At 47.2% G+C, this 27,354-nt stretch overlaps 2 protein-coding genes across 2 annotated transcripts; both read left to right on the top strand.

Annotated features, from left to right (window-relative positions):
• Window positions 1-1,399: 1,399 nt before the first annotated feature.
• LOC306708659 (uncharacterized protein) lies at window positions 1,400-7,643 on the top strand. The gene is made up of 2 exons (XM_079176546.1): window positions 1,400-1,712; window positions 5,756-7,643. The coding sequence occupies exons 1-2, from the start codon at window positions 1,463-1,465 to the stop codon at window positions 7,381-7,383; spliced, it is 1,878 nt and encodes a 625-aa protein (XP_079032672.1). The 5' UTR covers window positions 1,400-1,462; the 3' UTR covers window positions 7,384-7,643.
• Window positions 7,644-11,547: 3,904 nt separating this feature from the next.
• On the top strand, window positions 11,548-27,064 carry LOC306708518 (uncharacterized protein; the record flags this gene model as incomplete). The annotated part of the gene is made up of 6 exons (XM_079176360.1): window positions 11,548-11,842; window positions 17,383-18,582; window positions 22,349-22,407; window positions 24,630-24,777; window positions 24,999-25,960; window positions 26,171-27,064. Exons 1-6 carry the CDS (start codon window positions 11,557-11,559, stop codon window positions 27,062-27,064), a joined length of 3,549 nt encoding a protein of 1,182 aa, XP_079032486.1. The 5' UTR covers window positions 11,548-11,556.
• Between the last annotated feature and the right edge of the window lie 290 nt (window positions 27,065-27,354).

The following is a 27,354-nucleotide window of genomic DNA, read 5'->3' as shown; positions in this document are numbered from 1 at the left end:
TTACGCAACACCCGCCACCACAAATTCCTTGTGGTGGCGAAGAGGACCCCCCTAGAGGACCCCCTAGACTAGGGGGTCCTCTAGGGGGGTCCTCTAGGGCCTAGAGGACCCCCCTAGAGGACCCCCAGTCGGCTTTAACAGCTGGAGAGACTTTAGAGGAGTGTGAGTCTGTTCTCATGATCTCTGGACTAATAATAGTAACTAATAACACTAATAACTCATAAACACAGTGATCGTCTCTGGAGTCTGTTAAACTGTGTTCATGAGATCAGGATCATCTCTACGGTGGAATGTTTTCTTCTTATTTATGATTATCTGCGTCTGAACGTTTTAAACTGTGACGTCATCATGAAATAAGCAGAACATGATGATTGTTTCTCTGAAATGATGAAACTCATGAAACTCTGAATGATCCTCACGTGACTGAATGAAATGATGATCAATGATGTAAAGATTCACTTTCATCCTTTCATCATGAAGTTATTGAGGAAACATCATGAAAACACAAATCTTTACTAAATGAAGGAAGTTGTTTGTGGTTCTTTTCTTGTTCAGACTACAATGAACATCTATTTAAACCAGAGAACAGATCAAATATAAACTAGAGTTTAATCTGATCTTCACTGTTTACATGTTGAAACACGTCATCAGTCGATCGGCTGCAGCGTCCAATCACATCACTGATGAACACTGAGGGGGCGTGTCAGCCGTTAAAACACTTCCTGGAAGTCTGTTCTCGTGGTTCCTCGCTCATGGCTCCTCAGAGATCCCTCCTCTCTTCTCTCTCCTCTCTCCTCACTCCTCTCTCCTCCCTCCTCACTCCTCACTCCTCACTCCTCCCTCCTCACTCCTCTCTCCTCTCTCCTCTCTCCTCTCTCCTCACTCCTCTCTCCTCTCTCCTCTCTCCTCTCTCCTCACTCCTCACTCCTCACTCCTCTCTCCTCACTCCTCACTCCTCACTCCTCACTCCTCTCTCCTCTCTCCTCTCTCCTCACTCCTCTCTCCTCTCTCCTCTCTCCTCACTCCTCACTCCTCTCTCCTCACTCCTCTCTCCTCACTCCTCACTCCTCACTCCTCTCTCCTCTCTCCTCTCTCCTCACTCCTCACTCCTCACTCCTCTCTCCTCTCTCCTCACTCCTCACTCCTCACTCCTCTCTCCTCTCTCCTCACTCCTCACTCCTCACTCCTCTCTCCTCTCTCCTCCCTCCTCCCTCCTCTGAGCTAAATAAGAGCTTTGGGACGGCCGTCAATATGGCGGCACAGAACAACTTCCGGTTCGAGCGAGGATCGAGGAGCGAGGAAACGACAATTAAGAGACTTGGAATGTATCCCTGATATGACGAGATGACGTCATACCCGAACGTAAGGAACGTCTGACGCAAAGACGCTCATTCGGGGGAACCCGGAAGTGTACTCTCGTTGTTTACATGCTCCTCTTTGTTCGGTGAAAGTTCCGCTAAAAATGTCAAAAAAACGGTCGAAGAGCAGCGAAAACCGGAGCCTGCGGGACAACCGGAGCCTGCGGGCAGCGATCCACGAGCACCTGTCTGTGGCCGCGGAGGAGATCTTCTGTCTGCTGAAGGAGCGACAGACGGACGTGGAGCTGAAGCAGCGCGTCGCGGAGCGGATCACCGCGGCCGTGGAGCTCATCTTCACCGCGTTAGGAGCCTCTAGAGCGGCCGAGAGAGAACCGGAGGAGCCCGCCGACAGAGGTTCGTGTCCCGGATGTAGTCGGTTATAATAATATAAATATATAATAAACAAAGAACAAAAAGTTCGGAAATTAGTGTTTGGCAGATTATTTCTCTGTTGTAACGATGCTTCTTAGTAATAAATCTCACACGTCTAGTTCCTTTAAACGGGCTCATGAGTGATGAACCTCTGCAAACAGCTGATGATCTGCTGACTCTGGTTTGGTGGATTGAAGTCTGTCAGTAACAAGAAGAAACGAGACAATTTATTCATTTAACAAACAGGAGCCTCAGTAGCTGTGAAAGAACCACACACAGCCTCACCAGCCTGTCTCCTCCTCCTCCTCCTCCTCCTCCTCCTCCTCCTCCTCATGCTGCTCACACTGCTGTGGGATGCATTCAGCTACCGTGGCTGTGTTGGTCACTCTGGCACGAACAGTCCAAGCTGATCCCACAAGTGTTCAGTGGGATCAGCTTGGGCGTGCTGTTCGTTTGTTAAATGAATAAATTGTAAAATTGCCGATATTGTTTCTTCCTTGTTGCTGATAGACTTCAATCATCCAAACCACCAAACCAGTCAACAGCAGAATCAGCTGTTTGCGTTGGCAGAGAACATCCTCAGCTGTGCTGCTCGTCACACATGGAGCCGTTTAAAACGCAACTAAACACGCTTTCCAACATTAACCTATGAACAACAGTGTCAGTGGAATGGAGGTGATGGTGCAGCGTGACTGATTCATTGTTCATCAGAGTGACGCAGAGAGAAGCTGGTCCTGGTCTGGTGGTTTTGGTGGTTTTGGTGGATTTGGTGGTTTTGGTGTACAGAGCTCTGTAGCTCCTCCAGAGGGAGGAGGTGAACAGCTTGTGTCCAGGGTGTGAAGGTCTGCAGTGATCTTTCAGCCCGTCTCCTGACTCTGGAGGTGAACAAGTCCAGGATGGGGGGCAGGCTGGAACCAATGATCCTCTCTGCAGACCTGACGGTCCGTTGTAGTCTGTTCCGGTCCTGTTTGGTGGCCGATCCAAACCAGACCGTGATGGAGGAGCAGAGAACAGACTCAGTAGAACAGGACCAGCAGCTCCTGAGGCAGTGTTGAACTTCCTGAGCTGGAGCAGGAAGTTCAACCTCTGCTGGGCCTCTTTCCTGATGGTGTTGATGTTGGGGGTCCACTTCAGGTCCACTTCAGGTCCACTTCAGGTCCACTTCAGGTCCACTTCAGGTCCTGGGAGATTGTGTGTTCAGCTCCAGGTTGTTGTGACCACACCAGAGGACCAGCTGTCTGTAGCAGACGGGTCCTCTGAGGTCCTCGTTGGTGTAGATCACTTTTAAAATGACCGAGTCAAAATGATCTACCTACATTAAAAATGCTAAATATTTATTTATATATATATATACTGAGTATACTGTATATTTATAATATATCTTGGCGCACCTGCATAACTGCATGAGCCCTTATGGTACAACACAGTTCTGTACATTGTTGGTCATCACCTCACTCTGATGAGAGTTGCATCGTCCGGACAGCAGCTGCTGGTCGCCGGCCTCAAGCAGACTTCTCTGATCATCAGTCATGGTGGAACGGTGTTTGGACTTAATATTACTCACATAAATAAGTATAGAGCCGAATAATGCAGTCAGGAAGGCGGCACATTTCCTCATGTTTGGGAACTAAACTGTCCATGAGCCTGTAGTGTCAGAGTCTCATCCTCCAGACCAGTTCAGGTGAAGCAGCGTTGCAATTTTTAATGCGAGGGAATCAACCTCAATATCTTCCTGAAATGTGCAGGAAGTTCCCCAAATCATGGCGCTGCAGCTTTAGCTTCTTTAGTAGAAATAAATTGGAAGGCTAACTGAGTAGCTCACGTTGTTGATACGTAGTGACCCGTGTGTTAGGAAAGACGTGAGCTCACACTGGCTGCACTGTACGTCAATCAAGTGGCAAATGCCACGAGGACATCACATTTATTCTGAATGGCACGCGATCTACCGGCACTACCTCCATCGACGTATTGGGCCCCCCTGGTGTAGAGGGAGGGGGGCAGTGGGGGGAGACCACATCCCAGGGGGGTCCGGTGCTGATGGTCCGGGTGCTGGATGTGGTTTTTCCCAGCCTCACCTGCTGCGTCCTGTCAGTCAGGACGTTAGTGATCCACTGACAGGTGGAGGCCGGCACAGTGAGCTGGGGGAGTTTGGGTTGGAGTATTATGGGATGATGGTGTTGAACCCTTCATATGTCCCTGTGGAGTCGAGGTGTTGCAGCGTGTGGTGCAGTCCCATGCGGACTGCATCATCCACAGACCTGTTTGCACGGTAAGCAGACTGCAGGGGGTCCAGCAGGGGGTCAAGCAGGGGGTCCAGCAGGGGCCCTGTGATGTTCTTCAGGTGGGTCAACACCAGCCTCTCAAAGGATGTCATGACCACAGGCGTCAGGGCGACGGGCCTGTAGTCACTTCATCCTGTGATGGAGGATTTCTGGACTTCACACAGCTCCAGTGATCGGTTGAAGATCTGCGTGAAGATGAGGACCAGCTGGTCAGCACAGACTTTCAGGAGGGAGGGGGACACCGTCTGGACCCGGAGCCTTCCTGATCTTCTGTCTGTGGAAGAGCCGACTCACATCCTCTTCACAGACCCTCAGTGCTGGTGGTGGGTCGGATGGGAGCGGTGAGGAGGAGGCAGGAGGTGTAGGAGGTTGTTTGATGATGGAGCAGGTGGGGGGGGGTGAGAGTGGGCTTATCAAACCTGCAGTTCACATTCAGGACGTCAGCCAGTTGGTGACTGTCCTCAGTGGGGGGGGGGGGCTCCTGTAGCTGGTGAGGACCTGCAGGCCTCTCCACACTGACGAGGGCTCGTTGGCTGAGAACCTTTTCTCCAGCTCTTCAGTGGAGCTCCTCTTTGCTCCCCTGATCTCCTGGTTCTACAGGATCCTGTCCCCACTTCTGTAGGCCTCCTCCTTGGCCCGACGAAGCTGCCTGAGTCTGGCAGTGAAGCAGGTTCATTGTTGAATGTGCAGAAGGTTTTTGTCCTCTTTGACACGTGTGATGTCACAGAGTCAGTGAGCTGGTCCAGGTCTGTAGCAGCAGCCTCACAAACACTCCAATCAGAGCAGCAAAGCAGGACTGAAGCTCCAGCTTTGCCTCGTTGGTCCGTCTCCTCACAGTCTTCACCGCAGGCTTTGAGGATTTTAGTTTCTGCCTGTAGGTCTGGAGGAGATGAACCAGACAGTGATGAGAGTCCCAGAGCTGCACGAGGGACTGAGTGATCTGCATCCTTTAGTCCAGTGGAGCAGTGGTCCAGCGCGGTGGTGTCTCTGGTGCTGCTCTTAACATGCGTTATGTATTTGGGTTCTCGCTGAGCTTTGCTCTGTTGAAGAAGAACACTGAGCAGGAGTCTGGTGTTGGTGCTCAGCAGGTGTTGGAGCTCCTCACTCACAGGCCTGAGGACGTCGACACCACAATGAACGAGGGAAACTCCAGCAGGGAATAAACAGGTTAAAGTCTATGGAAGGTGTTTCTAAGTGAGGGCTGCATGATTCCTTCAACACGGTGACATCTGAACACCGACCCTCGTTCATGTAGAAGCAGATTCCGTCTCCCTCGTGTTTCCCGTCAGCGCCGTTCCGCGGTCCGCTCGGAGGAGTTGGAAGCCCGGCAGATGAGGTGCGCTGTCCGGGATGTGCTCACCGATCCGGGTTTCAGTGAAGCACAGGGCGGAGGATCTGCTGAAGTCTGTTTAGTCTGTTGAGGAGCAGCAGCTCATCTTGTTGGCCAGAGAGCGGACGTTCGCCAGGTGAATTGACGGGAGCGCAGCTCTGAATCCCCGTCGACGCAGATTAACGAGCTCCTGCTCGCTTCCCTCGTCGGCGTCTCCGATAAATTCCGAGTAGAGCCGCTGCTCCTCAACTAAAATCGGATGATTCTTCCAGAAGGGAAGTGAACCTAAACCCGAAACCTGTGACGGAGAACCTGTGACAGAACGATTGCTACGATGAGCAGTTCCTTCTGGTTTAAGGTTTTAATGAAACATCAAAGTGTCAGAGAAGATTTAAACTGTTTCTTTCTTTCAGAGTTTCGTCTCTCTGATGGACATCTGAAGCAGGACGACCTAGACCAACTGCAGGACCCTCTGCCCAGCACTTCCTCCAGACCAGACCGTGTTTCCGAACCAGACCGCCAACCGGACTCTCCGGACGATCTGGCCGGCAAGGAGGAAGAGGACGAGAGCGACGAAGAGGCGCCCCCTCACTGCTGCAGAGTGTGCGGGAAGTCATTCAACAGAAAAGGCTTTTTGATGAAACACGTGGAGAAACACTTAAAGGAGGCGGAGTGTGTTTGCGGTCTGTGTGGCGAGCGTTCGGAGTCCAGCGACGGTCTGAGGCTGCACCTCCAAACGCACCGCGACAGCAGCAGGACCTGCCACATCTGCAGCAAGAAGTTCCCCTCCATTCGCGCACAGGAGACGCACCTGAGGCTGCACACCGGAGAGAAACCATTTAGCTGCCACATCTGCGGAAAAGGCTTCAACCAGAAGGGTAACATGGTGACACACATGAGGATCCACACGGCGGAGAAGCCGTTCAGGTGCACCGTGTGTCACAAAGAGTTCAGCCACACCGGCTCTCTGGAGCGACACATGAAGGTCCACAACGGACAGACGCCGTTCAGCTGCAAAGTCTGTGGCAAAAGCTTCAGCAAGAGTGCCGAGCTGAGGCAACACGTCCGGAGCCACGAGTCCACCGACGTGCCCACCGCCAGGAGCAGACGCAGGAAATCGAGTCTGACTCCTTCTCACTGTTGCAAGGTCTGCGGGAACGCCTTTCACAATAAAGGTAACTTTGTGCGGCACGCAGAGACTCATTTAAACGATCCCGAATGTCGCTGTGGCGTCTGCGGAGAGCAGTCAGAGTCCTCAGAGAGTCTGCAGATTCACATCCAGAGCCATAGAGAAACCAACAGGATGTGTGACATCTGCGGGATCAGCTTCAGGGACATGGAGATCCACATGAGGACACACACCGGCCAGAAACCCTTCAGCTGCAAAGACTGCGGCAAAGACTTCCCCAGGAAGGGCTCTCTAGAGAGACACATGAAGCTGCACGCCGGCGAGAGGCCGTACATCTGCGAGTTCTGCGGGAAGACTTTCATTGAAAACACCGTCCTGAAGAGACACATCAAGAGCCACACGGGAGGGAAGCCCAGGATTTACTCCTGTGACATCTGCAGCAAAACATTCACCATGAGCCAGCATCTGGACGTGCACAAGAGGATCCACACCGGGGAGAAACCGTACACCTGTAGGGTCTGCGGGAAGAACTTCCGGCAGATCGGCAACCTGGACTCCCACATGAGGATCCACACTGGCGAGAAACCGTTCATCTGCAGCCTCTGTGGGAAGCGATTCCGCCAGAAGATTTCTCTGGAGACGCACGAGAGGTTCCACAAGAAGGAGAAACCGTTCAGCTGCCAGCTGTGCAGCAAAGGCTTCGTCCAGAAGATTGACCTGAAGAGACACATGCTGACCCACACGGGTGAGAAACCCTACAGCTGCAGCGTCTGTGGGAAGAGCTACCAGGAGAAACGCTCGGTGGACTCTCACATGAAGATCCACGCCGGAGAACGAGCCGTAAGGGTCTCCGAGGGGACGCCGACCCTGAACCGCCAGGAAGGAGTTCACACCGACTTCATCCAGCTGTGACCTCCGTCCAGCTGCATGTATACACACACACATATATATAATGTATATACATATATATGTGTGTGTGTGTGTGTGTGTGTGTGAGAGACTACTCTATACAGCTGAATGGTCTTGGATGCTTCACTAACTGACGTTCTTTAGTTTAGTAGATGTTCTAACTAAACGCTGTTCAAAGACGTAATTGGTTAAAGAAACTGGAAGCTGAGCATCGAAATGTGTGCAGATTAAAATATATCCAAGTTTAAACCTCTTCCATCAATATTTACTGTTCAATAATACAACTAATTCAACACGATGTCATGTGACTCTGAGGACGTCTCAGTGTAACGGCTGCTTCAGAGGTTTATTTGGTGGTTTATGAATAAAGTCTGTTAAAGTGAAGAGTCAGGATTTCTTCTTTCAGTTCAAAGTAAACATTTATTATTAATTATATATTATTTATAATTAATACATAAATATTGTTGAGATATTATTCAATGTATTTATTTCATTTGACAGTCAGCTGTTGGCTGATTCAGACATTAATGAACTAAATCACAGCGTAAGTTGGACCTTCTTGTTCTGGACCTTTGAAGACCTTAAACCAGGTCTGAGCTCCACAGACGGACTTCTTCTTCCTGCCTAAGGGTTAGGGTTAGGGTTAGGGTTAGCCTAACCCTAACCCTAACCCTCTCTTTATGTAGTTTATAGTTCTAGAGACTCGTGGTTCCCACGAATCATCCGTATGAAGCTGCAACGTTAGCCTCAGACCAGTTCCACGGAGCAGGTTTGGTGGTCGTGGAGGACTTCAGGGTTAACTCTGGTTTCAGTCCTACGACGGATGTTCACCTCTTACCTGGTAGATCACCATGGTAACGGATGCTGAACACATCAGCTGCTTCAGATCTGTTGTTTTTCTCTGTTATTAATTGTTTATCAGTTATTGAGCTCATAGTTCATTGTGGCTTTGTGGCACTCTGACTATGATCCCGCGGGTTTAATAACTCGTCTCACGCAGCAACACCTGAAGAATACATCCCAACATGCGGCCTGACCGGTGATGGTGTGCAGTGACGTTTCTCAGAGATTCGCCCGGCGGGTTTCCCGAAAAACAGCACAAAATGTCTCCATTCACTTGATGGGGTTTCAGCGTGAAGAGAGCTAAAAAAAACACGTAACTTTTGGGCCCACGTTGAGTCGTCGTACTTTAACGTAGAAACATGATTCAAAGTTTAAAACGTAGACAAAACGCTGCACGTTATTGAGCCGAATGAGCGTTCTGACAGCGAGCACAGTTTACATGAAGTCACAGATCAAGTTTCAGGAACATGTTATAATGGGTGTGTATTGCGCGGAACGTTCCGTGCTAGAGTGATGACATCACGGTCAGAGTGATGACATCACGGTCAGAGTGGAGCAGAGCAGGAAAAGTGTTCTGTGATTTTTCCAAACAAATTGCTTCCATCACATTCCAGTCATTCAGCATTTCATCCAAAGCGACTTACAGTCAGTGTGTTCAAGAGAACGACTCGTCACCAGAAGTCATGAGTTCATCTCCTTTAAACATCTCAGAGCAGAAACCAGAGCAGACGTACAGAAACACACTAGCATGAACACAACCAGTGCTGAGAGGAAGGCTCAGGGTAGAGCTTCATGAAGAGGTGAGTCTTCAGCCTGATGGAAGATGGGCAGCGACTCTGCTGTCCTGACGTCAGTGGGGAGTTCATTCCACCATCGTGGGGCCAGGACAGAGAACAGAGACCGGGTCCATCGGCCACAGGGACCTCTGAGCGACGGGGAACCGATCGCCCCGAGGCAGCAGAGCGGAGTGGTCGGGGGGGTGTAGGGCTAGACCATGACCTGGAGACAGGAAGGAGCTGTTCCTTTCACTGCCCTGTAGGCTAGCACCAGAGTCTGAACCTGTAGGCTAGCACCAGAGTCTGAACCTGTAGACTAGCACCAGAGTCTGAACCTGTAGGCTAGCACCAGAGTCTGAACCTGTAGACTAGCACCAGAGTCTGAACCTGTAGGCTAGCACCAGAGTCTGAACCTGTAGACTAGCACCAGAGTCTGGACCTGTAGGCTAGCACCAGAGTCTGAACCTGTAGGCTAGCACCAGAGTCTGAACTTGTAGACTAGCACCAGAGTCTGAACCTGTAGGCTAGCACCAGAGTCTGAACCTGTAGACTAGCACCAGAGTCTGAACCTGTAGGCTAGCACCAGAGTCTGAACCTGTAGACTAGCACCAGAGTCTGAACCTGTAGACTAGCACCAGAGTCTGGACCTGTAGGCTAGCACCAGAGTCTGAACCTGTAGGCTAGCACCAGAGTCTGAACCTGTAGGCTAGCACCAGAGTCTGAACCTGTAGGCTAGCACCAGAGTCTGAACCTGTAGACTAGCACCAGAGTCTGAACCTGTAGACTAGCACCAGAGTCTGAACCTGTAGACTAGCACCAGAGTCTGGACCTGTAGGCTAGCACCAGAGTCTGAACCTGTAGACTAGCACCAGAGTCTGGACCTGTAGGCTAGCACCAGAGTCTGAACCTGTAGACTAGCACCAGAGTCTGAACCTGTAGACTAGCACCAGAGACTGAACCTGTAGGCTAGCACCAGAGTCTGAACCTGTAGGCTAGCACCAGAGTCTGAACCTGTAGACTAGCACCAGAGTCTGAACCTGTAGACTAGCACCAGAGTCTGAACCTGTAGGCTAGCACCAGAGTCTGAACCTGTAGACTAGCACCAGAGTCTGAACCTGTAGACTAGCACCAGAGTCTGGACCTGTAGGCTAGCACCAGAGTCTGAACCTGTAGACTAGCACCAGAGTCTGAACCTGTAGACTAGCACCAGAGACTGAACCTGTAGGCTAGCACCAGAGTCTGAACCTGTAGGCTAGCACCAGAGTCTGAACCTGTAGACTAGCACCAGAGTCTGAACCTGTAGACTAGCACCAGAGTCTGAACCTGTAGACTAGCACCAGAGTCTGAACCTGTAGACTAGCACCAGAGTCTGAACCTGTAGACTAGCACCAGAGTCTGAACCTGTAGACTAGCACCAGAGTCTGGACCTGTAGGCTAGCACCAGAGTCTGAACCTGTAGACTAGCACCAGAGTCTGAACCTGTAGACTAGCACCAGAGACTGAACCTGTAGGCTAGCACCAGAGTCTGAACCTGTAGGCTAGCACCAGAGTCTGGACCTGTAGGCTAGCACCAGAGTCTGAACCTGTAGGCTAGCACCAGAGTCTGAACCTGTAGACTAGCACCAGAGTCTGAACCTGTAGACTAGCACCAGAGTCTGAACCTGTAGACTAGCACCAGAGTCTGAACCTGTAGACTAGCACCAGAGTCTGAACCTGTAGACTAGCACCAGAGTCTGAACCTGTAGGCTAGCACCAGAGTCTGAACCTGGATGCGAGCTCTTACAGGGAGCCAGTGTCGAGAACGGAGAAGGGAGGTTGTGGGAGAACTTGGGGCGATTGAACACCAGACGAGCTGCAGAGGTCTGATGGCCGACGTAGTCCAGGTGGGAGATGACCAGAGCCTGGATGAGCATCTGCACCATTCCCACAATGTTTACTCTTTATTCACCTTTTTGGTCAAAACGAACATGAAGATTTACACATGTGGCTCAAAGAGCCGCAGAGCGACATGAACTCCACCAGCTGCTCCATCAGACTCCATGTTCAACCTCACCACCTCTCAGAGGAACATTTTAACACCACAAACATAAAACACACCAGCGCGTTCGACTCTCATCTTTCATTTTGAAAAGGAGGAAGAAGTTTAGCTGTCCTCACCATGGCAACCAGTGACGTGCTGTCTGTCTGTCTCCTCTCTCACCCACCCAGTCCCACCCTTTCAAAATAAAAGCCCCATGAAGTAACTGTATCTGTACTTGATGTTTGGCTGCTATGAGTCCTGTGCCGAAGTGTCCCTGAGCAAGACACTAAACCCCTAACTGCTCCCAATGAGCTAGCGATGGGTTAAATGCAGAAGTTACATTTCATGTATATGTAAATTACGACTATTATAACATTTCATATCAGAGCACTCCTTGTTGTTCGCCCTCCGGTCCAGCAGAGTTCGCTGTTCGCTTCCGCCGCTTCGCTCTCCTCAAAGCGAACCGTCGTTGACGCGGAACTCCGTACGTGTGTCGCGGCCCCGCTGGCTCTCTTTGTCCGCAGAAAAAGGAGCAAAATGTGCGCCGTGCGGCTGCTGCGGGTGTCGGTACACGAGCGGCTCGGCGCCGCCGCCGAAGACGTTCTGCTGCGGGTGGAAAAAGGAGAAGAAGCGGCTGAAATCCCGGCGCTGAGAGCGCTGCTCACCGAGCGGCTAACGGCGGCTGCGGAGGAGATTGTCGGTCTGTTTGAGGAAACCGTGGCGGAGTACGAAGACAGAGCCGAGCGGTCAGAGCGGGAGATCCAGAGCCAGAGGAGGCTGCTCGATGCCGTGCTGAAGCCGGAAGTCAAGCTGCACCGAGCAGGTGGGTCCCGAGGAGAGGCCCGGAGACATGCTAGCGTTAGCTAGGGCTAGCTAGGGTTAGCTTGGGCTAGCTAGCGTTAGCTAACAGTTCTCCTGAACGGAAACATTGTGTCAAATCTCTGAGACACACTGAAGACCAAAACATCTATAAACAGATATTTATTCATATTAAATAAACTACCTCTGTTAGCTGCTAACTACCACAACTCATGGGAGCTGTGCTAATACTACAAAGCTAATACTACACCAATACTACTATTCCACGAATACTATACTACTACTACTACGAAGCTAATGTCACCTAGACAAGTCACTCCGTGTACCTGGGACAGGTCACACCGGAGGTTACCTGCAGTCCCTTCGGTGGAGGTCCCTTAACCCTCAGGTGGAGGTCCCTTAACCCTTCGGTGGAGGTCCCTTAACCCTCAGGTGGAGGTCCCTTAACCCTCAGGTGGAGGTCCCTTAACCCTCAGGTGGAGGTCTCCTCCTCCTCGTTTATCTGCCTCCTCCTCTGTCTTCAGGCCGCTCTCCTCCTCAGTGACGTGAACAACACGTGACAATGCTACAGTGTGAATGTACATGGATACATTTCATTTTATGGATACGATTGATTTTACACAAATATCTTCTAGACGCGCATTTGTCTCCCACGTTCCCCGTTGAGTGACTCACGCGCTCGCACTGGACACGTGGTAGAACCTCCCGCTGGTCTCCAGCTGCGCGTGCTTTAGTTTCTTCTTCTGTGGTAAACAAACATAATAAAGAGACTGACTCATGACTGCGTTAGTGGAGCTGCTACTGTCCTAAGTTTATCATGTTTTCTCTGTAATATTTCACGTATAGCTGCTGAGCAGGTGAACTAGTGAACGTACTGAATGTACTGATGACATGATGACATTATTACATGATGACATGACATGATGACATTATTACATGATGACATGATGACATGACATGATGACATGATGACAAGACATTATTACATGACGACATGATGACATTATTACATGATGACATTATTACATGATGACATGATGACATGACATGATGACATGATGACAAGACATTATTACATGACGACATGATGACATTATTACATGATGACATGATGACATGACATGATGACATGACATGATGACATTATTACATGATGACATTATTACATGATGACATTATTACATGATGACATGACATGATGACATGACATGATGACATTATTACATGATGACATTATTACATGATGACATTATTACATGATGACATTATTACATGATGACATGATGACATGATGACATGATTACATGATGACATTATTACATGATGACATTATTACATGATGACATGATGACATTATAACATGATGACATGATTACATGATGACATGACATGATGACATTATTACATGATGACATTATTACATGATGACATGATGACATTATTACATGATGACAGGAGGTCTGATAGCTGCTCGCTGGTTTCAGAGATACGAGTTCTCTCTAAAAGAACAAGATGACAGATCGCCACAACAATTCCCCCCTTTGGCCATTCAAGTAATTACAATTTATCCAAACACCAACATGTATTACCCACAATGGTTTATGCACATCATCCATGACATCATCCATGACATCATCCATACGTTAAAGCCTCAGCTGTTTTGTGACTCCATGTTGTAGCGAGCTAGCGAACGTTAGCATGAACACGTCTCCTGAGATGAGGAGAGTCTGTGACTTCCATCAACAAGAAGCAAACAACTTCAACAATGTAAGAAACTCTATCATATACATACCATAATAAACACTCAGTCATCTATCATATACATACCATAATAAACACTCAGTCATCTATCATATACATACCATAATAAACACTCAGTCATCTATCATATACATACCATAATAAACACTCAGTCATCTATCATATACATACCATAATAAACACTCAGTCATCTATCATATACATACCATAATAAACACTCAGAGTCAACTGTTGAATTGATTCCTTCATCAAGGAAACTAAAGAAGCTGTTTAGTGAATGTTTCCAGATAAGCAGCTGTGATCATCAACATCAGCACCACGCAGACATGAACTCTCTCTGCTCCTCAGGGAGGAACTCTGTCTGCTCCTCAGAGAGGAACTCGGTCTGCTCCTCAGGGAGGAACTCTCTCTGCTCCTCAGAAAGGAACTCTGTCTGCTCCTCAGAGAGGAACTCTCTCTGAGGAGCAGACATGAACACTGTCTGCTCCTCAGGGAGGAACTCTCTCTGCTCCTCAGAGAGGAACTCTCTCTGCTCCTCAGAGAGGAACTCGGTCTGCTCCTCAGGGAGGAACTCGGTCTGCTCCTCAGGGAGGAACTCGGTCTGCTCCTCAGGGAGGAACTCTGTCTGCTCCTCAGGGAGGAACTCTGTCTGCTCCTCAGGGAGGAACTCTGTTGCTCCTCAGGGAGGAACTCTGTTGCTCCTCAGGGAGGAACTCGGTCTGCTCCTCAGGGAGGAACTCTGTTGCTCCTCAGGGAGGAACTCGGTCTGCTCCTCAGAGAGGAACTCGGTCTGCTCCTCAGGGAGGAACTCTGTCTGCTCCTCAGGGAGGAACTCTGTTGCTCCTCAGGGAGGAACTCGGTCCCATGCTGCTGCAGGATTGACCCCCTGCTGTGATGGATCGTACTGTCCTTTAATTCACATAATAACCCAAAAACGACCTTTCATGTTGCCGTGCTTTATGTTCTCTGATGTCACCAGCTCATCTGAATACAGAGATGTTTAATGTGCAGGGCTCATGATGTCATGATTGATGAGTATTTGATGTATAACAGAAGTGTTTAAAACATCACACTCACTGTATTTGAGTTCTTATGAAGGGATGATAACCTGCATGGGACGCTCTCTCCACCACAGACCAGACCAGCAGACAGCAGCAGTGTTTCTGTCCCATAATAACTTCTCTCTCTCATGAATGTACGGGGGACAGTGATGTCATCTAACAAACACTGATCGGTGTCCAAACATCTTTCCTTTCTAACAGTTAGCTGTGGTAACTTTCTCAAACCTTCGTTTTGTTAGAATACATCTGGTGTGTGTGTGAGTGGAGTCTCGTATCTAGTGTGCTTTGTATCTCTGGACCTTCTGTGCTACAGCTGAACCTCCTGACCTCCTGACCTCATGACCTCATGACCTCCTGACCTCCTGACCTACTGATGAGCCACAGCTACGGTTGTTGTGTTTCTAGGGCTGTAGCATCACGTCTTCATATGAAACCGTTCGTACGAGGCTTACCAACCCAACAACACGTTTGAATCATACGAGTGCGTTTGGAAATGCAGAAGCTTAAATTGTAGGAAATCTGTTCTTTCGGTGAAGCCACTGAGCTCAACCTGGCAACCCGGCCGCGTGCTGCCTGACACGCCGCCACGGAGGACCAGCGTTACTCTGGTGATGAGGCATGCTATGCTACATTAGCACAGCAGGAAAACCTACAGACTCTCCCCGCAGCGTGGAAGCAGCTGTTCCCTACCGACGGGGCTGAAGCCACACAATCCGTTTCTCCAGACCATAATTCTTGCTTTGTAAAAGAAAACGGATCCATGAATCCACACACGACGGGATGCTCGGTCATTAACAGACAACGCATGAAGACAAATCAATGTCATCAACACAATGACCAGTCGCATGTCTTTATATGATCCAGCAGCATCAAACCACACTGACATCATCTAAAATGACATTTATCATAATTATTTGTTCTCATGGCAGCACCGGGGTCCCGGACAGCGTTGGTCATATTTTACTTTATTCTCTGATCAGAAACAGACGGTTTTGTAGTCTTAGTGCTCATCTGCTCATCGATCCCCAGACTCTTTGATCTTCTCTTTACATGAGCTGCAGTTCAACACAGAACACTGTGCCGGTCCAATCAGAATGATGTGACTCAGAATGTACTCTACTGATGATTAAAAGGTGAATTAGTTCGTGGGGTTCAAACACTGGTACTGAACACAGGTTCCTGTCTCAGGACGTCCCGGGAACCACGTCCGTCCTCACAGACCGAAGTGCAGGAAATGAGCTTTGTGGTAAAACTCAACACCGAACGGCTGCTCAGTGACTGAGACTCCACAGAACCTCACGACGAGGACGTAACGAACACCCACAGAACACCAGAGCGATGTTCTTCAGTAACCGAGCCGTCCGGAGTCGACTCACTTCACAGCAGCTTTACTTTATCCCTCCATTAGTCTTCACTGGTCGCTTATCAAACATAATGAAGAGCTCACGCCTGCGTTAGTGGAGCTGCTGCTGTCCTACGTTTGTCATGTTTTCTCTGTAATATTTCGCGTATAGCTGCTGAAGAGGTGAACTAGTGAACGTACTGAATGTACTTTCTCTGCTCGCTGTGATCGGGTTTAGGTTTAAGCAATACAAGTTCTATCTAAAAACTATGTGATAGAACATACTATACCATAAATACTACAAAGCTAATACTTCACCGCTAATGATACAAAACGTATACTTCATTGCTAATTATAAATCACTAATACTACGAAGCTGATACTACACCACACATTTTAACCGTTAATGCTACACGATTAAGACAAAGCTAATACTTTAGCTTCATGTATTATCTATCTAGCTGAATTATTGATTAAGTTACAGCATGAGTTTTAGCTTCAGTATTAGTTTTAGCTTCAGTATTAGCTTTAGCTTCACTTTAGCTTCAGTATTCACTTTAGCTTCAGTATTCACTTTAGCTTCAGTATTCACTTTAGCTCCAGTATTCACTTTAGCTTCAGTATTCACTTTAGCTTCAGTATTCACTTTAGCTTCAGTATTCACTTTAGCTTCAGTATTCACTTTAGCTCCAGTATTCACTTTAGCTTCAGTATTCACTTTAGCTTCAGTATTCGCTTTAGCTTCAGTATTAGCTTTAGCTTCAGTATTAGCTTTAGCTTCAGTATTCACTTTAGCTTCAGTATTAGCTTTAGCTTCAGTATTAGTTTTAGCTCCAGTATGAGTTTTAGCTCCAGTATTCACTTTAGCTTCAGTATTAGCTTTAGCTTCAGTATTAGCTTTAGCTTCAGTATTCGCTTTAGCTTCAGTATTAGCTTTAGCTTCAGTATTCGCTTTAGCTTCAGTATTCGCTTTAGCTTCAGTATTAGCTTTAGCTTCAGTATTCGCTTTAGCTTCAGTATTCGCTTTAGCTTCAGTATTCGCTTTAGCTTCAGTATTCGCTTTAGCTTCAGTATTAGCTTTAGCTTCAGTATTCGCTTTAGCTTCAGTATTAGCTTTAGCTTCAGTATTAGCTTTAGCTTCAGTATTAGCCATAGCTTAAGTGTTGCTTTAGCTTCAGTAATAGCATTATCTTTAAGCTTTAGTATTAGTGTTTCACTTCTATAATAGCTCTACCTTCAGCATTTTGTTTTGCTTCTGATTTAGTTTGAAGTCGACCTCGTTTCCATCCTGCAGCTTCTAAACGGACCAAAGCAGCACGGTGTCGGTGCAGCAGCTGGTAGAACATTAACACTAATGTGTGTGTTTCCTGTTTCCTGCAGACATCCAGCAGCAGTTGGAGGATAAAGAGCAGCAGGACTGGAGCTCCAGTCTGGACCAGGAGGACCCAGAACCCCCACACATTAAAGAGGAACAGGAGGAACTCTGGACCAGTCAGGAGGGAGAGCAGCTTCAAGGTCTGGAGGAGGCTGATATCAAGTTGTCATTCACTCCTGTGAAGAGTGAAGATGATGAAGAGGAAGCTCAGTCCTCACAGCTTCATCAAAGACAAACTGAACAGATGGAAACAGAAGCTGATGGAGAGGACTGTGGAGGACCAGAACCAGCATGGAACTCAGATCCACATTCACAACCAGTTAATGAAGACGATTCTCTGGACTCTTCTGAAACCGACGACTCTGATTGGTCACAAACCAACGAAGCCCAGTCGGGTGTCGAGGCTCAGAAACACAGCGAAGTCTCTGAGAGCGATGTCGGCTCTTCAGCCAAAGAGAGACCGTTTCCATGCTCCTATTGTGGGAAAAGTTTTAGCCTGAAGGGCAACTTGAACAGACACGTCAGAGACCACACGGGCGAGAGGCCGTTCCCGTGTACCGGCTGTGATAAGACGTTCAAAGACAGCGGCTCGTTGACGGCTCACATGAGGTGTCACACCGGAGAGCAGCCGTACAGCTGCTTGTTCTGTGGGAAGAACTTCAGCGGACGAGGGAACATGACCCGACACATGAGGATCCACACCGGAGAGAAACCCTTCACCTGCTCGCTGTGTAGCAAAAGCTTTCACGTAAAAGAACACCTCAACAGACACATGAAGTACCACACGGGAGAGAAACCCTTCAGCTGCTCCATCTGTGGCAAAGGGTGTGCTCAGAAAACAGACCTGAAGAAACACATGAGGGTCCACACGGGAGAGAAACCCTTCAGCTGTCCCTTCTGTGGGAAGTGCTGTGCCGAAAAAGGAGACTTGACCAAACACATGAGGGTCCACACGGGTGAGAAACCCTTCAGCTGCAACGTGTGCGGGAAAAGTTGTGCCCAGAAGGGGAGCCTGAAGATCCACATGAGGGTCCACACCGGGGAGAAACCATTCAGCTGCTCCGTCTGTGGGAAATGTTTTACTGTTACAGGACATTTGAAGAGACACATGAAGCTGCACAGCGGCGGGGCCGACGGTGGCGGCGGGGCCGACGGTGGAGGGGGGGCCGACGGCGGGGGGGCCGACGGTGGAGGGGGGGCCGACGGTGGAGGGGGGGGTCGACGGTGGCGGAGGGGCCGACGGTGGAGGGGGGGTCGACGGTGGCGGAGGGGCCGACCCAGATTCCCATTCAACCAAAGTAGAACAGGAAATTGAACCTTTGAACACATCGTGATGGTCCTCCAGTCAGAAGACGTGTAGCCATGATTGTTATAGATGAAGTGATTTGAAATGATCAGAAATACATTCATTGATGATGTAGAACACAACACATGTGGTGTGGTAGTTAGAAACCTGAGACCAGATCACAAGTCCAGTTGATCCGGTACAGATGTACCTCAATGGCTGCTGAGGAAGGTCATCGACCTTAACCCGAGACTTTGTCAGGACCCATTCGGTCCAGACGTCAGACCAGGTCTGAAAGCAGAACTCGTGCTGAACGTTGTGATTCTGAGGAGGTCCATTTAGTTTGTGGATCCAACCCCCATCGGACCTGAACTGCAGGTCTGTGCTAAACGGGCTCCTGTAGCCAGCAGAGCTATGCATTGTGGGATGTGAAGTGAAATTGACACTTCTGGACATGGACGGCTTCTTTATCCAACCTAGTGGAATGGAAAACGTGGGTCTTTAAAATAATAAATAAAATCAACAGAGATTTGAACAAAATGTTAAACTTTTACTTTGTGGTCATCTTTAGTGGTGATTTGCAGAAAAACACAGAAATAAATTATTGTATTTATTGAAAAATACGCTTTGATTAAACATAAAGGGGCATTAGTAGTTATTTATGTATATTAATCAATTTGGAGTATCAGGAAGTTAACAGCTTAAATGTATCTCATGTTTATTTTATATTAATGTGGAAACATCTTCAAACAACCGGATTTGTTCAAGTTTCTCACTGAAAACTACATTTTACAAGAAGGTACATGTGTGACATCATGAGAGCGTGATAATTTACCTTCTACTGTTTCACTGAGTAGACCCTGAACGCACCATATTGGATCTGAATGTAACCTCCGTTAGCTTCGTGCTGTCGATAGACGAGCTGGTCACTTTGATGCTAACCGACTGCTAACATAACTAGTTAACTGGCTAACTTAAATTAGCTAACCATAACAACCTAACCTTTACCAGCTAACGTTAACTGGTTAACCATTACCAGCTAACGTTAACTGGTTAACCTTTACCAGCTAACGTTAACTGGTTAACCATTACCAGCTAACGTTAACTGGTTAACCATTACCAGCTAACGTTAACTGGTTAACCATTACCAGCTAACGTTAACTGGTTAACCTTTACCAGCTAACGTTAACTGGTTAACCTTTACCAGCTAACGTTAACTGGTTAACCTTTACCAGCTAACGTTAACTGGTTAACCTTTACCAGCTAACGTTAACTGGTTAACCTTTACCAGCTAACGTTAACTGGTTAACCATTACCAGCTAACGTTAACCGGTTAACCATTACCAGCTAGCGTTAACCGGTTAACCTTTACCAGCTAACGTTAACCGGTTAACCATTACCAGCTAACGTTAACCGGTTAACCATTACCAGCTAGCGTTAACCGGTTAACCTTTACCAGCTAACGTTAACTGGTTAACCATTACCAGCTAATGTTAACCGGTTAACCTTTACCAGCTAACGTTAACTGGTTAACCATTACCAGCTAATGTTAACCAGTTAACCATTACCAGCTAGCGTTAACCGGTTAACCTTTACCAGCTAACGTTAACTGGTTAACCATTACCAGCTAACGTTAACTGGTTAACCATTACCAGCTAACGTTAACTGGTTAACCATTACCAGCTAATGTTAACTGGTTAACCTTTACCAGCTAACGTTAACAGGTTAACCTTTACCAGCTAACGTTAACCGGTTAACCATTACCAGCTAGCGTTAACCGGTTAACCTTTACCAGCTAACGTTAACTGGTTAACCATTACCAGCTAACGTTAACCGGTTAACCATTACCAGCTAACGTTAACCGGTTAACCTTTACCAGCTAACGTTAACCGGTTAACCTTTACCAGCTAACGTTAACTGGTTAACCATTACCAGCTAGCGTTAACTAGCTAACGTTAGCTCTCCTCCTACAGATTTGTTGTTCATGTAACATTTCCAGGATCAGATATTAAAAAGAATTAACACTGAACTCATATTTGGACTGAATATTTATTTATATATTTTATTTATTTGCTGTTCCTGTAACAAGAACAGACAACGTGGTCACCTGACTGTTCAGACAGGTTTCAAGTCCTGGATCCAGAGTCCGAGGATCCATTTATATATTGATCTGTGATCAGCATCGAGCATCACACACACCGGTGTGTCCGTGTCTCTTAATATCAGGCTGAATCACAACATGTTTGTAGATTCATGTTGATAATTTGAGGTTTTACTTCCTGTGGTTTAAATTAACTCTTTCAGACCCGACAGCAGCAACAATCGTCGTTATTAATAATGAACAAACTGAATGTTACATTAAACGTTTATTTTGCTCTGAATTTGTCTTCATTCAGTTTAAGGTGTTCAGTAGAAAATAACTCATGATTGTCATTGTTATTAATATTACACTATTATTCATAATATAGTTACTTCTAATAGTAATATTCTGCTTGTCATTGTCAATAAAAATCGTACATCGTTATTAGTAATATTGTGATTATTACTTGTATTAATAACATTAATTCACCACTAGTAGTACTACTTGTACTTCAGTATCAGACTCCTTGTTGTTCGCCCTCCGGTCCAGCAGAGTTCGCTGTTCGCTTCGCTCCTCAAAGCGAACCGTCGTTGACGCGGAGCTCCGTGTGTGTTCGCGGCCCCGCTGGCTCTCTTTGTCCGCAGAAAAAGGAGCAAAATGTGCGCCACCGAAGACGTTCTGCTGCGGGTGGAAAAAGGAGAAGAAGCGGCTGAAATCCCGGCGCTGAGAGTACGAAGATGAAGAGAAACCTCAGCTTCATCAAAGACAAGCTGAACAGATGGAAACAGAAGGTGATGGAGAGGACTGTGGAGGACCAGAACCAGACAGGAACTCAGATCCAGATAGACATCCAGAACCAGACACTGATGAAGAGACTGGAGACTTTTCTGAGATTGAAGTCAACTGTGAGGATTTTGAGGAGACCAGAGAACCTCAGTCGGGTTTGAACCTTGAACTTCCGGTTTGTGGAAAGAAAAACCGGAAACAGGGACGCGTCAGAACTGTCAAATCATCGAGTGTTTGAGCCTCTCGCAGACATTTTGAGCCCTTTATGAACCCTTTCCGTAAGTCAGCGCCTCAGGGAATTACCCACAAATCATTGCAATGTGACGTTAAACACGAGGTAACCAGTGGACGCATGGAGACGTAAACAAAGAGGAGCTCAGTGTGTTCAGCCCGGAGTGTTATTACTCTGAAACATTAAGGGTTAACGATGAACAAAACATAAACATGAAGTCAGAATATTTATTCATTCATTCATCAAATATTAGATTCAGTCATTGAAGCTGTTTTGACAAAAACGAGTAAATAGATTAAATGAAGTTACTTCATCTCGTGAGGAAAGAGCCTGAAGACTTAACATCAGGGAGTACAAAGTACACAATAAATACACATAATTATACATCACATGTATTGTTGTTGTCATGGTAACGTGATGTGTTGCAGCAAAGTGTTGTCCCGTTCATATTCACACCATCTCAGCCCTCACAGCCTCACCAGCTGACCTCAGTGAGTCCTCGAGGGTTCAGGGTTTAGGGGGGACGTTGGGATTTGGCCTTTGTGTGACGACGCTCTCTGCCTGTTCGTTTGGCTGCTCTCCTCACAGGTGTTGGAGGTGGCAGAGGGTCGTCAGGCAGAGTGGACACACCTGAGACCATGAGCCCTGTGAGCGGAGCGCCCCGTGGTCCGTGGTGAGCGGAGCGCCCCGCGGTGAGAGCGGAGCGCCCCGCGGTGAGAGCGGAGCGCCCCGCGGTGAGAGCGGAGCGCCCCGCGGTGAGCGGAGCGCCCCGTGGGAAACCCTCTGGATTCAGTGGGTCGCGTTCTCCTCCTTGAGACAGACGTTTTGGTTTTGTTTGGTTTCTACACGATACAACGCTGCATAGACACTCTACCCGCTCACTCACACTGCTGAAACTACTGACTTCACATGTCAGTGTTAGTTTGTCTTCTATGTTACTTTAAACCTAATTAATAATTGTTAAACTGCTTCATTGAATGCGTCTCCCTTTGTTGTCGTGGCCGTTCGGTTTGAGACATTTGTAACAAGAGTCCGACGTTTAACTCGGGAATCGAACGTCGTCGGTGCAACTCCTCCGAGTGCGATAAAAGACGCTACAGCCGCCGTCTGAGCAGAGAGATGCTCGACGAGGACAGTGAGGTTACAGAACATAAATATAATATATATAATACAGAGCGATGCAGGAGGAACAGAGAGACGGAGAGAATAGAGTCTGTGGAGAGAGAGGAGCTGTGTCTGCTGTTCACAAGTGTGTTGGTTTTAAAAAACCCGACGTCCGAAAGACGATATATTGCAAAGTTTGTCGAGCCGCTGTTGTTGCCGCTGGTGGTAACACGAGCAACTCACTCATCACCTCGGCAGGAAACGTGTTGGAACACCAAGAGAGGGAGGACGGGTCAACCGGTAACGTTAGCGCGAGTGAAACCGTGAAGACAAAGGATCAGACGTCGCTTGAAGAGGCTTGCTAGAGGCACTGCTAGAGGCACTGCATGTTGACTGTTGACGTGTTGACTGTTTATTTATAATAATAATCATTTATAATTAGTTTAGGATTCATTAGATTTGGTTTATAATAATAATCATTTATTTAGAGTTTGGGATTTATCAGATTTTATTTATTACAATATAAATATTTATAATATATTTACTATTAGTTTCAGGCGATGCAGCAACAATAAATTAACTAAAATTAATGAAATGAACATCAGACATTTTCTAAACTGAACGCCATCTTGTGTGAGAGCTTCCGGTGCAACGTTGCAGGCCTTCACAGTAAGAGTTGTTCAATACAACTAATTTTAATGAGTGAAATAAATGTAAACTTATTTGAATAAGTCATGATGCAATGTATTACAATCGTAGCTGCAGTGAGAGAAACTACAGTATAATTCATTTTAATATCAGAAACTACACAACGTGACCGTTCAGTAATAAGTGAGCGATTTTATTTTGAAATGTGTCCTCCCCCGGATGTGCTCGTGTTCATGTCAGCCGCTCCTCCAGCTGCTTGGTCGGTGAACCGTTAGATAGATATATCTACACCGTCACCTGTCTCTAAATAACGGGATAAGAAACTAACCGGGAGACTTCCGGTCGGTTAACGGAGCAGAGACCGATATCGGAAACGGCTGCTACACGAAATGAAGCCGCGAAGAAGAACAGGTTAGCTTTCTCTCTTGTTTACTGCTCAGCTAATGTTGCTAAGCTAACGTTAGCTTTAATGAGAAGGAGCTGGTTTATGTTGTGGCTGTTTGGGTTAATATTATATATATATATTATATTATTATATATATATGTCGTATTATTTTATATTATTATTATATTATATTGTTATATTATATATATGTTATATTATATATTGTATTATTTTATATATATTATTATATAAAATATATATATATTATATTATGTATATATATTATATTTATATTATATTAAAAAATATTATTATAGTTATTATTGTTTCAACATTTAATGAATTCAAACACTTTAAATTAATTAATATTAAAGTAGTACTAATGTGCCTGTTTTCATTCTATTTCCTGCATTCGTCCTACTATAAATATATATATTATATATGATATATTAATCTATATATAATATTAAATGTGTCTGTTTTGATTCTGTTTCCTGCAGACGTCCAGCAGCTGTAAACAATAGTCACGACTTCACGGGTCATTTGTTGTCTGTAGAACTAGAAAAGTAACATTTCTGACAACTAAAGGTTCAGAATGTGTGTTTCCTGTTTCCTGCAGACGTCCAGCAGCTGTTGGTGGTTAAAGAAGAGGTTTTCCCTGAGCAGCAGGACTGGAGCTCCAGTCTGAACCAGGAGGACCCAGAGCCCCCACACATTAAAGAGGACCAGGAGGACCCAGAGCCCCCACACATTAAAGAGGACCAGGAGGAACTCTGGACCAGTCAGGAGGGAGAACAGCTTCAAGGTCTGGAGGAGGCTGATATCAAGTTCTCATTCAGTCCTGTGAAGAGTGAAGATGATGAAGAGGAAGAAGGTTCAGGTAGGAACAACGTGGATTCTTTATTTAGAGAACAGATTCATTGGGTCTTTTTAGGTGGTTCTAGTTTTCCTTTAGGAGGTTCCAGTTCATCTGTAGGTGGTTCTAGATAGGTGGACTGACCTTGATGGTGGACTGACCTTGAAGGTGGACTGACCTTGAAGGTGGACTGACCTTGATGGTGGACTGACCTTGATGAAATGTGTGTTTCCTGTTTCCTGCAGACATCCAGCAGCTGTTGGAGGATAAAGAAGAGGTTCAGCAGCAGGAGTGGAGCTCCATTCTGGGCCAGGAGGACCCAGAGCCCCCACACATTAAAGAGGAACAGGAGGAACTCTGGACCAGTCAGGAGGAACCAGTCTGGAACTCTGATCCTTCTGAGTCCTCAGAGTTTAAGACCGAAGTCAGTGATGACGATCGGACGGAGAACGGAGAACCTGAGTTGGTTTTAAAGTCACTGAAGATCATTGAAGTCCCCGTCGATGATCTGAGATGTAAAAAGAAAACATACAGCTGCTCTGAATGTGGCAAAATATTCGGCCGCAGCCCACATCTGAAGATCCACATGAGGACTCACACCGGAGAGAAACCCTTCAGCTGCTCCTTCTGCGGGAGAAGTTTTACTCAAAAAGTAAATCTGACATATCACATGTCAGTCCACACGGGAGAGAAACGCTTCAGCTGTCGTTTCTGTGAAGAAAGATTCACCTGGTACACTCAGCTCAAGAGTCATCAGTGTGTCCCGGAGTCCTCTCAGAGACACTCTGAGGACAGCAGAGGGACGGACACCAGAGACAAATCATTCAGCTGTTCAGAGTGTGGGAAGACATTCAGCCGCAAGGACAATCTGAACATCCACAGGAGGATTCACACCGGAGAGAGACCGTTCGGCTGCACCGTTTGCGGTAAAAGCTTCAAACACGGAGGACATCTGACACAACACATGTCCGTCCACACCAAGGAGAACCGGTTCAGCTGCAGAGTCTGTGACAAGAGGTTCACGTGGCTTTATCAGCTCAAGAGACACAAATGTGGCTGTGAATCGTCTCAGAGCCACAAACTCTGGACCGGTCGGGAGGGAGAGCAGCTTCAAGGTCTGGAGGAGGCTGATATCACCAAGTTCACATTCACTCCTGTGAAGAGTGAAGATGATGAAGAGGAAGCTCAGTCCTCACAGCTTCATCAAAGACAAACTGAACAGATGGAAACAGAAGCTGATGGAGAGGACTGTGGAGGACCAGAACCAGACAGGAACTTAGATCCAGATAGACATCCAGAACCAGATACTGATGAGGAGACTGGAGACTCTGAATTCAAGCATGAGTTCAGTGATGTTGACAGGACGGAGAGCAGAGGACCTCAGCCGGGTTTAAACTCAGGATGTAACACTGTTAAGAAACCATTCAGCTGCTCCGACTGCGGGAAAATATTTGGCCGAAAAGAACATCTGCAGACTCACGTGAGGATCCACACCGGAGAGAGACCATTTAGCTGCTCTCACTGTGGGAAAACATTCGGCTGTAAGAGGTCGCTGCTGGGTCACATGACGAGTCATACCGGAGAGAAACCGTTTAGCTGCTCTCAGTGCGGGAAGAGATTTGGCCGGATGGTGAATCTGAAGACTCACGAGAGGCTACACACCGGAGAGAGACCGTTCAGCTGCCCCTTCTGCGCCAAAGGTTTCACACAAAAGGTCCACATGACTCAGCACACGGCCGTCCACACGGGACAGAAACAGTTCAGCTGCAACATCTGTGACAAAAAGTTCACGTGGCTTTCAGGGTTCAGACGACACAAGTGTGGCAGCGAGCAGTCCGAGCTCGACGAGAGTCAAGTGGAGGAGAACTCGGTGGAAGCGGGAGAGAAACCGTTTCGGTGCCGCCAGTGTGGGAACACATTCAATCACAAGCACAACCTGAAGGCTCACATGAGAATTCACACGGGAGAGAAACCGTTTAGTTGCTCCGTTTGCGCTAAAGGCTTCGCTGCAAGCGGAGCTCTGAAGAAACACCTGAGAACTCATTCGGGGGAGAAACCCTTCAGCTGCTCTGTCTGCAGCATCAGATTCACACAAGGAGGGAACCTGAAGCGACACATGGCTCAGCACACGGGAGAGACCCGAGAGAAACCCTTCAGCTGCTCCGTCTGTGATAAGAACTTCACGCAGGTATCGAACATGAGGCGGCACATGGCGCAACATGCCGCCACTGAGACAGGAAGTGAAGCTGTGAGCGGTTCAGCTCTGACTCAGGATCAGCAGGAAGAGACTTCCAGTTCACATTGTCACTGACTACAAACCGCCTCACAAAGATATTCAACATATTGTATTGTAAATATTTATACATAGATATATAAAACATTTTGATTTGTTATAATAATAACATGGACTATTTCCACTTGTTTGGTCTCTAAAAGAGTCCGAAATTCAGTTTGAGTCTTTTGTAATCAATTGTTAAAATAGTTGCTGCTTGTTGCAGGTCTGTAGACTTTTAACCTTCAGTCTGATTCAGTGAGGAAGACTGACTCCAGATCAGCTGAGTTCAACCTGAACGTTACAGGGAGCTGTGATTTAATGAAGAA

This window comes from Pholis gunnellus (assembly GCF_910591455.1).
Source record: "Pholis gunnellus genome assembly, chromosome: 16".
NCBI lineage: Eukaryota > Metazoa > Chordata > Actinopteri > Perciformes > Pholidae > Pholis > Pholis gunnellus.
This window is presented reverse-complemented; position numbering and strand designations above follow the sequence as displayed.

What these genes read in the sequence shown, in the direction of transcription:
- LOC306708659 (XM_079176546.1), top strand. Translation starts at nt 1,463, where the DNA reads ATGTCAAAAAAACGGTCGAAGAGCAGCGAAAACCGGAGCCTGCGGGAC. An exon ending in GGAGGAGCCCGCCGACAGAG is followed by an intron (nt 1,713 to 5,755) that starts GTTCGTGTCCCG and finishes TCTTTCTTTCAG; the next exon opens with AGTTTCGTCTCTCTGATGGA.